General features: G+C 37.0%; 1 protein-coding gene across 1 annotated transcript in view; it reads right to left on the reverse strand.

Moving 5' to 3' along the window:
* LOC117168385 (transcription elongation factor SPT6-like) overlaps nucleotides 1–13950 on the reverse strand; it is a 176135-nt gene that overhangs the window by 58888 nt on the left and 103297 nt on the right. Inside the window, exons 3-4 of the mRNA XM_033353995.1 lie at nucleotides 2922–3112; nucleotides 2685–2795 (exon numbers count right to left, since the gene is read on the reverse strand). Coding sequence (XP_033209886.1) covers nucleotides 2685–2795; nucleotides 2922–3112 — 302 coding nt within the window. The remainder of the gene's footprint in view (nucleotides 1–2684; nucleotides 2796–2921; nucleotides 3113–13950) is intronic.

A 13950-nucleotide genomic window follows, 5' to 3' on the forward strand; every position in this document is an offset into this window, starting at 1 on the left:
TGAATGCCAGTAATTTCTGGGACTTTCTTCCTACCCTTTTTCCTTTCCATCTCAAAAATTGGCAACTTTATCTGACAATAGCAGTATTAGATTAATAGCACTAGTATACGTGAAAGTCATAGCGATTTTTAAAGTGAGCTGCAGCTTCATCTGTGACGTGCCACGAGAAAAGGGGACTAACGCGGAAAATATCGCAAATCTGTTTTTGGTCTCTATCGGTAGTTTCGGAGTTGCTCTATCAAGCAAAAAAATCAGAAAAAAATTTTAAGCATTATTTATACCTATAAAATAGCTTATTAGATTAAATATACTATTAAATATATTATTAAATACGCTTTCCGCGTGAGTCCCCTTTTCTCGTGGCATGTCATCTGTTATTATTGTTATTACTATTGTATAATACTGATATCTGATTATTTGCCCAATGATTAGTTTGAATTGCATCTTTTACTATTAACTTCCAATTCTCAGCAAAGCCACACTGTATTGTAAAATGATTTGAATTACACTTAGCGCCATCATTCTTATTCTTCTCTTTGATTTCATCTCTTGGAATATTTTTCACATATATGTGAACATTCGCTTTTTCTGTCCAGGTTGATAACTCTTTGACAAAACTGTGAATAGAAGTTTATCTCTTTTCTAAGTCTTCTTTGTTCCAAATCGCAAAAAAAATTTCATCTGAACCAGTTTCCTCTAAAAGTGCTACAGATTGAAGCGCAATGCCTCTAGCTCCTGGACATTTTCTGTAATCTCAAAGCTGACAATCTTCGGTTACAAGACAACACATCACTTTAGGCAAAATTTCATCCCGAATATATTTGATGTTCGCTCTATCCCTTCTCTGTTTTTTTAATCCAATAAGAAAAAGCTCAAAATTGGCGCAGTAAATGCGAAAACATTCCTCTTTTAAAGGGTCAATTTGAACTCATTTTTACTTTCGGATTTTTTTCTCGAAACAGGTGAAATATTTTACTAATTCTTTGGATTAAATATCTTTGTACTTTTTTACTTATTTCATCATTTTCCTTAAATAAAATCACGTAGTTCCTATTTGGGCTTTGTCTAGTACAATCTACCTGATCACTTTATTGCACCTCTACATCACTCACAGGATATCCATTGTAAGGGTCAGGTATAATATATTCCTATTCCAATCGAAAATTTCCTGGATTGATCTATCACATATTTTGTTACTTCAGGACACGTAAAAAGTTAATCTTGTTTCGTATATTCTATTGGCATCAGCGTCAACAAATGGATGTTTTCTTGTGCATTTGTACAGTTTTTCAAAGCTGTTTGAAAATTTGATATCAATTCGTCACAAGGAGAGCATTTTTCTTTTGGCTATGATAAACTATAAGCTTTTGAAAGCTTACTGGTCGTCGTTTGCGTAAATGCATCTATCAGCTGTTTTCTTTTTTTGCAAACATAGTTTTCTCGAGGCCTTTTTCGGCACTTGATGGATTTCAATAAGGCGAAATGTAAAATTTCTTGCCTAAAATTGAATTATTTATGTCCTTAATCTGAAAGATCGGTTGAAATTCTTCGTCTTCATAATAAAAATGTCCGTTTTCACATACATTTACATCATTCAACATTGGTTCTTCATCGTCGGAAATTGCCTAATTTGAACACATGCGAAACAACAATAATTCGGCGGTAACAATTTTTGCAAACACTGTCGCTTCAAATGATTCTTCTTTCTGAAAAAGGTCCTAATAAAACGGTCAACTTATGTAGCCGTACAAATAGGTCACTAGAATTGCTGTATATCACTTTCTTGTGAATAGTTTCAAAGTCAGGACATTTTTTCGCTTTAGCGAATACATTGATTTCAAAGTATTTGCCATTTTATGTTAACGAATGAAATACAACTAAAAAAAACTATATCGAACACTGTAATTATTCAACACGATTTGTTTTTACATTTTATATTCTATCTTCCAGGACTTACGTTTTATTCTGATAGTGCATTCCATTGTTTTTATATCGACAACATTTGTAATTAACTTCAGAGTTATAGATCATATTTAAAAAAAGTTAATTTATAAAAAAGTAAGGCTTTCCACAAGTAGGAATAGTTTAGCTACGACGAAACTTACAGGATATTTGATCAAATTACATGTAAATACATCAATCAAATTACATCAAATTATATGTAAAAAATCATGTACTTTTACATAATTTACCTGATTATTAATGCAGGCATAAGTTGATGACAATATTTTTTTATCAAAAACGAAAAATACTTGTCTCATATTTTGCCTTGGAAAACAATATATTTCAGCTATAAACAATTCCGTGACAACGCCAGGGTCAGACTGTCCGATTTCATATGAAATCGGTCCTATGTTCTTTTTTATGGCTTTATACTTACGTCTTCGAAGTTTCCCGGAAGTGGATAAATTAAATGTTTGTGGCAAAATATAACATTTGCGCTTATAGCGCTCACCAACTCTAAATGCATTTCTTCTCGGAAAGGGGATTTTCGAAATTCCAACTTTTAAGTCATCCAGTCCATTTATTTTTCAACCTACAGGGTTTACCTTGTGCTTAAAGTGTCGGGATTTTATTCGTCTCTATGCTTATGGTCCTAAGTTCATATAAAAAATGGGTGGGACCTTTCATGTCGGAACGGTTGTCCAAAATTTCCATTCATGTACTAAACCAATAATACTTACGTCCCCTGATCCTTCGAATAACTCATTAGCGATTGCATCACGCTCTTCTCCTTGCTCTGCCTCTTCTTCCGATTCTTCATCTACCATTTTCTGCACCCTTTTGAAACGTTTCTAAAAAGAGATTTTTCGTGAATTATTAAGGAACAACTTCCAATCGATAAATGAGTTTATTTTATGATTCAATAAAGGTAAAGTTTATAACATATATTTTTCTTTATTATTTTAAAAAAGATGTACCCTTTCCACTTTTACTCCTAGATTTTCCTCAATTAAATCATAGTCATCATCCTCGAGACGATCATCGAACTCGTCATCACTTCTTTTACGTTTATTTGATCTACCAGAAGCATCGCTATCGTCGCCATCCTCTTCTATCGGACCGTCGTCAATTAAGTCCTTCAATTCCTCCCGCATGCGCTCCTCGTCATCTATAACAATTAAAAAAAAGGTTCAGATCTGGCTTCGAGAATCCACGCTCAACGTCGGCATTACCGTGCGTTATAGACAAAGCCCAATCATAATTAGATTTTACGGGAGTAACTCAACACGGTGCATTTATACCTACGTCCGTCCGACCGGTACAGACGGAAAGTGTACGGGACTAAAAGAGATAAGGAGCGGAAATTTGAACAAAAAGTACTCCCTTTCTTTTTTACTCTTATATACTTTTCAGTCTGAACTGGTCGGACGGACGAAAGTATAAATGCACCATAGCAGTACTATAAGTTCTTCAGAAAATATCAATTTTAGATCGAGGGTTGCGCAAGCTCATAGATGCACAAACATTGTGGTGGTTATTTTTAAGTATTATACGTTTCTGTTTTTTACTATTCTTGAAAACTAAGTCGCAGCCGAGTTTAAGGCAAAAATTGGGGGAAAGGGAGAATAGGGAACTGTGATCCCTGAATATCACAATATACCATCGCAACAGGGTAGAGGTGGGGGGGGGGGGGACTCAAATTTAAACCCATATTGTTTGGGTTTTTGAATTATATTTTTATAATAAAGAAAAAAGTTTTTTTGCAAATAATTTTTTTTGCTTTTTTCAAAATTATTAAAATTTAGGACCAGACCTGACTTTCTTAGTGCTTTTTATTTATTATCCCAAATTTTCAACTCGATTTGGTGCTTCATGTGAAATTGGTTTCAATTCCCTCGGCTTTTTCACCACAAAAATGACAATGTTTAAAAACTGAATTCGGAGATGCTATACAATATTATAGCGGAAGTCCCTGGACTCTTTTTTTAGGGATAATAACAAAAAAAATTATTGTGCTAAATGAAAATTGTATGCTTGTACACTTTTTGGAGGTTAGGATCGTTTTTCAGCTCTCTAACATGCCAATAATGTAGGTCTCTGTCGTACCGATGATGTCCGTAGCACTCAAGGATACACAAACACACATGCAATTTAGTGAAAATACATTTTTTTAATTAACCCACAAAAAAAGAGTCCGGGGACGTCCGTTAGCATGAATAAAAAAATATGACACTAAATATTATTCATTTTAATTTTTTATTTATCAAACAAAATGAATATAATAATAATCTCGATATCTCTTCCATCTTTTCGCATTCCACATAAAATGCGCAAATTCAAACTATTGCCCGTTATTTGTTAATCACCAACAATGAAAATTGAATAAACGGTTTATAAAAGACGTTTGAAAGATACGCAACACAAGAACACGCGAAAATATCTACAAACACTCGAGCTGACTGTACTGACTGTCTGAAGTTACACTATAGGTTACACGTCTTACTTCTTTGCGTAAACGATAGACACTATACATAACTGGGTTTCAAATTTGTAAATACGTTTCAAAGGGCCACTAGGATGTTTCTCAGATATAAAAACGTATAGGGATCCTTCTTTCTGTTTACTTTTTCAAATCAACACATCTGAACTTCACAAAATGAAGAAGTTCACAGTACAGCCGTCCGCGTTTTGTATCTGATTTAGGATTTTAAACATCATTGCACATAATTCTACAATTGTATTTAGCCTAAAATACCTTCTTTATGCATAAATAAATCAATATGCGCCTAATACATACAAAAACTTTCAGTTACAGTGGAATTTTACCTACAAATTGGTACATGGGTACACGGTTGGCCAATAGTGCAAATTTATTTGGTTTTTACCCAAGGGTTAAAATGAACGTAGGAATCAGAAGATTATTTATCATAGCATGCTACGCCCAGTTGATAGTGAAAGGACTTAGTAAAAGACGTCTTCTGGGATACTCTAAATGACACGATAGGTACTTGTAATCACGGGGAAAGAATCATTCTACTACGAGATATTAATGGATACGTTGGAGTCTAACGCATGAGTACAGACAGGGTGCTAGGTAATTTTGGAGATCTAAAATCACAGTATGTAGGCACAGTATAATTAACTTTGTTTTTGCGGATGAGAGACTGCAAGAGCTAGTAAGAGATACACGAGTAACGAGAGGTTCCGAAATTGGAACGGATCATTACATCTTATTTTCGAAAATAAACTTAGGTCAAGGTAGAGAATTTAAAGAAACCAGAAGTGTGGATAAAAAGTCTGGTACTTTTGACGAGACACATGTCTTCCTATGTATTTTAATCCGCTGAATCCGCATTTGAGGTCAAAATAGCACCTTTCACAATTAGTTTTCGACATAACCTCAAAAAACCGTATGCTTCTACGAAGATATTTCGAATCCAAAAGAGTGCGTTATAATACGGACAGAAATAGCTGTTTTCCATCGAATGTCAGTATTAGGCAGAACTATATATAAAAGCCACGCCATCTAGGGACTAACTAGTCAAAGGCTAAAAATTCCACTGATTCATTAGTGAAAAGTGTGCTATTGAGGAATAAGTGAGAATCCGCTTATTTTGATTTAGGGAGTACATTCATGCAAAACAAACGCTAACTTGACTTACGTATCGAATTCGATGCCTGGAAGTACACAAATCTAATTTTGACTTGCTAAGCACCACTCAGAAAATTTTGTTTAAAGGTTATGTTTCGCCATCATTTACTCAAAAATACGTTTTTGAGGTTATGTCGAAAACCAATCATGAAAGGTGCTATTTTGACCTCAGATTCGGATTCAGCGGATTAAAATACACAGGATTACATGTGTCTCGTCAAAAGTACCCGACTTTTTTTGTGGCTTTGCTATTGTTACGTTCACAAGCATGCATACATACACATAGAGCAAGTCAAATAACAATTTTTCAAAATGTATTAATCGAAAGAAATATGGAAAATGACTGGGACTAACAGTCAACTTTTTAGCAATCATCCTCATCTATTCATAAATTTGTAACAAAATATATTTGAAATTTATTGAAAATCAAGACAGAACGGCATTGAAATTACAACTGGCTTTTTTCTCAATTAAATTTCAATTAAAAGTTTTAATACAGACATCAATAGAAATAGATTTAATGGTTTCACGATGATTTATTTCGATAAAAAGAGATATTTCGGGTTCGACTAGTCCCCACGGTGGGGCACCCTGGCCAATCACAGCCATCGTAGAGCGTATACATTAAAACACCATAACCTAATACCTGAGTTTCAGGTTATCCCTGAAGAAGTGAATGCAATGTTCACGTAGCGTCGGCATAATTCGTAGTTTTGTACACGATTGGAATCAGAAATATCGCTTTTCATCAATAGAAATGTCAAAAATTGCATTGAAAAAAATAATATACAAAAAATTAGAATGAAAACTTATCAACAATAAAACATTATTGAATGTTGTGAGGAATTTATGTGATCAAAGGGCACGATGAAATCACAACGACAAGCAGGCGAAACTCTCGTGTGTCTTGAGGATACGAAGCGATCCAAAAATTACAGCTTTATGCATCCATTTTCCAATCTGTAGCCCAATCAATAAAAATATGTTTTTGCAAAGTGGTTACCATTTTCTGACATAATGATTGACATTAAAAATATCGATTTACAATTATTGATGCATATCTTTCATCGGCTTAAAAGAAAATATATTTTATGCAGATCTTGCGAGATTTCATCGAAAAAAAAAACATTTATATCTCATTAAATTTGAACAAACCATTGTATAAACTATTTTTAAAATCAAGTAATTTAAAAAATGATAATAATTTTACGTATTTTCATAGTGATGCAATTTTTTGTGTGCAATGACTGGAGCTACTCGACCTTATTTTTCAATAACCTATTTTAGACCTTATTTCCATTGCTTTGCTTTCTTCTACAACACGTTTATCACTTCTATTTCTAGGTGTTTAGTAGAAGAACTGACATTATATCTAAGCTTAAAAATTAATATTCTGGTCACTACTAGCCAAGTTAGTAACGAAAAAGTTTAAGTGGTGGTAGAAGGCCTTTCGTCATTTGACATTTAAAAATTTGTATTCCTCATTGAAAATTTGATTGTGGATATTTATTTCTCTTAATAAAGTTGTAGGTTACTTTGTTTTAGAAATACTAGGCAGTCTGATAAGTACCTGAAAATTCTAAGAGATGGCATTAGTATTCACTAATGTGAACCATTTTCGTCGAGCTTGATCCTTCAAATGACGCCTGTCAAAACTTCAGCCATTTATGTTTACGCATTTACAAGTTACAGCACTGAGAAGCGACTAACCTCCGAGTCTTTTTTAATATGGAAAAATCTGAGTTTCGAGTTTTGATCAAACACTACTATCTTCGCAAGAAAACGATATCCGAGACCAAGGCCAAGCTGGATAAGTATTACCCGGACTCTGCACCGTCGATTGGAACGATAAGTAGTTTACCGAGTTTCGTTGTGGCCGTACGAGCACAGTTGATGCTGAACAATCTGGGCGCCCAAAAGAGGTCACTACACCAGAAAATGTCGAAAAAATCCATGATATGATGCTGAATGATTCCAAAGTGAAATTGAGAGAGGTAGCTAATGCTGTAGGCATATCATTAGAACGTGTGGGCAATATCGTGCATTCAGTTTTGGGCATGAAGAAGCTCTGCGCGCGATGGGTGCCGCATTTGCTCACAGTGGACCAAAAACGAATTCGTGTGACAACTTCCCAGCAGAATTTGGCATTATTTTCGCGTAAGCCAACCGAGTTTTTGCGCCGATTCATAATAATGGATGAAACCTGGATCCACTACTACACTCCTGAGTCAACGCAACAGTCAAAACAGTAGGTTCCACCGGGCCAAAGTGCTCCGAAGCGTCCAAAAACGCAACAATGGGTCGGAAAGGTTATGGCCCCCGTATTTTGGGATGCACATGGCATAATATTCGTGGACTATCTTGAAAAAGGTAAAACCATAACCGGAGTAGACTATTCATGATTATTGGACCGATTGAAAATTGAAATCGCCGAAAAACGACCGCATTTGAAGAAGAAAAAACCGCTTTATCATCACGACAATGCGCCTGTTCACTCATGCTTAGTTGCACAAGCAAAATTGCATGAAATCGGCTTCGAATTGGTTCCTCAGCCACCGTATTCACCAGACCTGGCCCCCAGCGACTATTACTTGTTCCCTAACCTGAAGAGATGGCTCACCGGTAAGCGTTTTTACAAAATGAGGAGCTCATAGCTGAAACTGGGGCGTATTTTGGAGACCTTCCGATCGATTACTTTTCGGACGGTATCAAAAAGTTAGAAAATCGTTGGACTCGCTGTACCGACCTAAAAGGAGAGTATGTTGAAAAATAAAACCGAATTTGGCCAAAAAAACGTCTCCGTGTTTCATTTTTCAGGGTCTTATCAGACTGCCTAGCATATCCAATAAACACGAATTTGGTGAAAAATAATTTTTCTTTTTTTGATAAACAAATGCCTTTGGCAAAACCATAGTTTGAGAACCAAGATAAAGAAATGAATTATATAAGGTTTATATTGTGAAAAAACAATGGCCAAATATCTACCGTAAACAAAAATCCCTAGGGATCGCGGGACCTTGTAGTTGGTGAAAGGTTTTATGACTCTTATCGGACTATAGACCTAGAATAGATTAACCAGAGAGGCTGCATCACAAAGTCTAGCCCTTCTGCAGAACTGACGGACTGCAGTCAGTGGAATTATGGAGTGATCCTTCCAGGGGTAATACGAAAGCCTCCAGGAATATCGAGTGTGCGAGTTCTCATGCTCTTAAACTGCTATGTGATGGCCATGTCAAGGGCTGAATGGTACCAGGGTTAACAAATCATTGTACGCCCCGGTCTGCTCCTCTTAGTAGAGGCGTACAGGCCGGGGTCACAAAGGAGATGTCTCAACGGAGACTTTGGGATACCAGGTGGAATCCCATAGTACGTGGAACCGTTTCCTGAAAACGGGGCACTACAGGGGGTTATCCACCAGAAACGGTGCAAAATTCTCACAAGGATGGCGACAATCTTGTCTACACGGTAGAAGTGAAGCTAAAGGGACTTTTCGAAAGGAAGGGACAACGTAGTGGGGCATAAGAAAAGAGGCCGCGAAGAGCGGCACGCAAATAGCAGGCAAGGCACCCAGTACTGATCGTACTGACTCCCGCGACCCCTAAAAACCCGGCGAACACTCTGAGGCACCTGAGCTTCCAAAACCCAACCTTACAAACCTTTTTGGTGGAAGGTATACTCAGACAGACAGGGATCCACTCCGAAGGGCAGAAAGCTGGATTCGAACTGTTACTCTTCCCGAATCCTCCAGCAGAGCCTTTGCGGCTTAGACTACCGCCCCTATCTGAGATCCGTAGGGATGCCAGAAGCGGCCGCAGGTGCCCTGAATTAGCACTTTAATAGCTGAGACGCGAATCTCCATGATGCAGATTAATTTGCATCATAGCAAAGACGGCACGACGGTTCAAGCCAGACGCATGTCAGTGGAGCAGATTATTTTGCATCATAGCAAAGACGGCTCGACAGTTCAAGCCAGACGCATTTCAGTGGAGCAGGCAGGACTTCTCTAATCCAAAAACCCTGGGGAAGGGTTTAGAGACTTGTCAGGATGTGGCACCATATATAAGGGGCCACGCGAAAAAACCACAAGGGCATGCATAGCTGTCAAGGATATGGTTACAATCTTGATGCCTAAGCTCTGCTTCAGGGATCTCACCGTTATTACGGTTAGACTCAAGGCAGAAGCGGAGAAAAATAGATGTGGCCATTGCCTCGGCTTATTTCCTGGGCAATGGTGAGGCATCCCCGCCTGCCAGAAAGGTGGAGACTCTAATTCGGCACTGCCAGGAGAACAGGATTCAATTGCTGTTAGGATGTGATGCAAACTCCCACCATACGATACTGGTACAGCACACTGAGTTTTATATTCTAAATTGGTGTAATTCTTCTACATTCCAGATAAAAAACAGAAATGAGGTATATAATTTGTTTCAGTTAACCCTAGGAAAACCGGCGGCTTTAAGGATCAGAAACCCCAGAAATACACTTTAGGACTTATACAAAGACAAATTTAAAGTGAGGCTTTTGGCATTCCTCACAAGCTATGGTACTTGGGTTTTCTGGGAAGGATTTTGACTACATCATATGAAAATAATTGCCCTACAAGCACAATCAATACTAGGAAAGAAGCAAAATGGTGAAATGGCCACCTGGCGAAACTCCGTAAAAAGACAAGAGCGTTGTGAAACAAGGCCAAAAGAACTAAATTTCCTCCAGACTGGGACATACATAAGACGCTCTAGTATGGATATAGTATAAATATAAGAAAGTGTACACAGAAGGATTTTAGGGTCTCAGCTGAGGAATCGAAGGGCATTTCGGAAACAGCGAGGCTCCACAAGATCCTGACGAAAACGTCCGAAGCTCGCCTCGCGCTAATATGGCGCGATAACAGTGAATTTGCTGAAGATAAAGAAGCAACGTTGAATCACCTGATGGAACTTCACTTTACAGGTTTCTAGCGTGGTCTTTCTGTCCCTTTAAATCGTCAGGGGCGAATGGCATCTCTATCCTGTGCTTTTACATTGCATTTTTCATGCTGCGATAACTGCAAGGGCGGCACACGCGTTGGATCGCCTGGAAAGAGTAAATAGATGGACTCGGGATACTAGGCACACAAGGCTTCTAAGTGACATTGGCACACTACGGATTCTAGAGACGAAGCAAGATAGAATAAGAAAATGATTCAACTTCATCAAAGCTTTCCGTGTCTGTATTCTAAACAGGGATATGTGGAAAGCAAATGGTAAACCGCTCCTCTAAGGGGAAATCTGGTATACAGATAGCTACAGGGGACGGAGGGTACGGAGCATGAAACTATGCCAGCACGAGCGAGAGAGGGGGATAGGGATCCAACTTGGGCGATATACTACTTTCTTTCGGGCAGAGGTCCTGGTCGTACTTCGCTGTGCTGAAAAATTAATAGAAGAAAACGATGCTGGCAGGCAGATTACAATCTTCTCAGACAGCCAAGCGACATTAACTGCAGTAGGGAAACCAGATATAACATAAGAACTGGTTTGGGAATGCAAAATAGCATTAAACCAAATTAGCAAAATGCGGCGCGAAACGCATCCTGGGTATACGCACAGGACGGACAGAGCCAGGGAAATCCTGGGTTTAACCAAGAAAGACATAAGGAAAGTGATTTAGATGCTAACGACGCACAACCACTTGAAATGTTATATGCGCAAAATGGAGTATAACCCCACGACATAGTGGAGGAAATTCGGCAGTATGACGAAGTATCCCTGCATGTATTATGCCAGCACTCAGCTTTAGCTATTCGCAGGCAGCAAACCCTTGGAGCCCATTTTACGGAACCTGAGGAAATTATAATGCTCCAAGAGTCTTCCCGCCCGTTTTAAAACTAAAAAAAAACTACTGTAAATAAAAATTGTCAGCAGCGTATAAATGATCATTTACATAACTACATCAGATTTAAGATATACCTTATGTGACCGTCTGCAAAGAAAGGGACCTTACGCGCTAAAGCTGAATTTTACAGTACGGGCGATCGTAGCCGAGTCCGCAAGCAGGCATCTGAGTAATGGGGGAGGCGTCAACGAAAAGCACCACCACCACTTACCACTCCTTGTTTACGCGAGCCAGTGGAGCTCACGCACACAGCGCACAACAGCTGTAGTACAAACGTCAGTGATAGGCGCCGCACGTATGCATGGGTCGTGTGCTTTATTGGAATTTGCCGGTATATATTTTAGGCTATTATTCATAATAAACTGAAAATAATTATTTGTCTAAGATTAAATACTATCTGAGGCTATTGGGTAGCAAGTTTATGAAAATTAAACCAACGGCAAAAAAGAATGACTTGAAAACAGATATTCGAGAAATTGTCGACATGACAAACCGTGACAAGTTGAAACTTCCTAACCCTTTGAAACGAAGCGCATTTGTAGGGGATACAATTACACCTACAAAAAATCGTAATAAATAAGTATCTTGACTATTCTTCACAGTTTATTTATTTTAATACATTTATCTTATTTATCCTCACATAGAAATAGCGCCCTTTAATTCATAATACATTCGTGTGTGTCTTATCATTGATGACACATTTTCTTGTCTTGTGGACAATCGCACTGCTCACACCAGACATTTACTGCTACTTCGTACTAAAATCGCAAAGAAACTTTAATTAACAAAAATGCATTGAAGCTTGGGGGACCTGGTCCAGACTTAGATTTCTCTTTCGTGCAGAACATTGAAGTACCTGAACATCAAATACAGTGGTAGGTTAAAGCCGATTGCAGTATGTAGAAGTTTTAAATAAAAGTTTACATCGCACCTTTCAGATAATCTCGGTACCTTGAATTGGAGAAAGTCTATCATGAAAAGAGATTCTACTTTGCTTTTTATAATCTTCAATATAAAAAATAACAGCAGGCGAAAATTTTAAACACCTGCATTAGACTGGATACCTGCCGCCCTCTTTGAAGACTATCAACTTCAAAAACCTTTTTTGGATTAACTCTAATTCGTCACCATCTTTTCTGAACATAGAGTTCCATACTTGGGCTGAATATTCAAGCAATGATCACACATGCGCAGTGTAAAACGTTTTCATAGTTCCTATTTTAGGAACTTTTTTTTTAGTTCTTTAACTGCTTTTTTTTAGTTTGAAGAAAATATATTTTCAACTTTTTTTGGAACTTTTTAAGGTATTTTAAAAATATATTTTCAATTTTATATATTTGTTCACTCCCTTAATTTTTTTAAACAATGTATAAAACCATGATTATTATCAAATTATTAGTTATTCAAAAGGTTTTTCAGTTTTAAATTAAAAATTAAAAATTAAAAAAGTCAAACTTTTCTCAAGCCAAAAGGAATATTTGTTACAAACTGCAGACACATATGTATTGTTATTTAGGAAAACACTGATTACAAAGGATTTTTACATTAATCTTATAAACTCTGGTCTTAGGCTCCATTGGCGTGGGTCACCGAGGTTTAAAAAAGGTTCAAATATTTTTAATCTCAATGTTTATCTAAGTAAGTTTAAGCAAGTAAGAACTTCCAGCAGAAAAAATGCTGATCAAAAACCGTAGCAGCTTTCTGTATTGTTTCGCGTCACCAGAACAGTGTTCATGAACTACGCGTATTTTATTATCTCATGCAGCGCCGGAAAACAGAACTCAGTGCCGCCTTTTAGCCGGGTGGCAGGATCATCTAGGAAAGTTATAGAATTATACTTTTTCGCGACTTTCTTTAAATTAAAAGATTATTAGTGAGATTTATAACACTGATCATACAAATTTGTATAGAAGTTAGAATTTATTTTCATTACAATTTTTTTGTACACAAATAAAGGTTTTGAGATAAATCAAAAAGTATTTGACCGACTAAGTTCTCCTTGCATACACATATAGTTGAAATAATTGTCTTCTGTTTGAACCTCTCTGAACTGGAATTTTTTTTAAACAATTTCATGCAAATTTTTGGGTAAAAATAATTTTTTTTAAACGGACGCCATTTTGTCAAAAATAATTATTTTTCAAACTCTGCTTGGTTAACGCAGAAGCTATGAATATAAACTTTAAGACACTTTTTTTTTCGTTTCGGATGAATCTATGAGAAACTAGAGTGCGGGCAATTTCACATCTCCCGATTGAACATGTTCAACATCTGCCCTTATGGCTGGAAAAAATGTACTTCTTAGTTCAAAAGTGCCTTAATAAACCATACAAGTTTTGGAAAGATTCATTACATTATTCATCCCCAAAAAATCCCCAAATATACCCTTATTTTTGAGGTGTTACATGAGTCGCCCCCTTAAGGCTGGCTGCAAAATCTGAAATTATAAAAACATGTTTTAAATCAATTGTAATCCGCTG

The sequence above is a fragment of the Belonocnema kinseyi genome, chromosome 2 (assembly GCF_010883055.1).
Source record: "Belonocnema kinseyi isolate 2016_QV_RU_SX_M_011 chromosome 2, B_treatae_v1, whole genome shotgun sequence".
NCBI lineage: Eukaryota > Metazoa > Arthropoda > Insecta > Hymenoptera > Cynipidae > Belonocnema > Belonocnema kinseyi.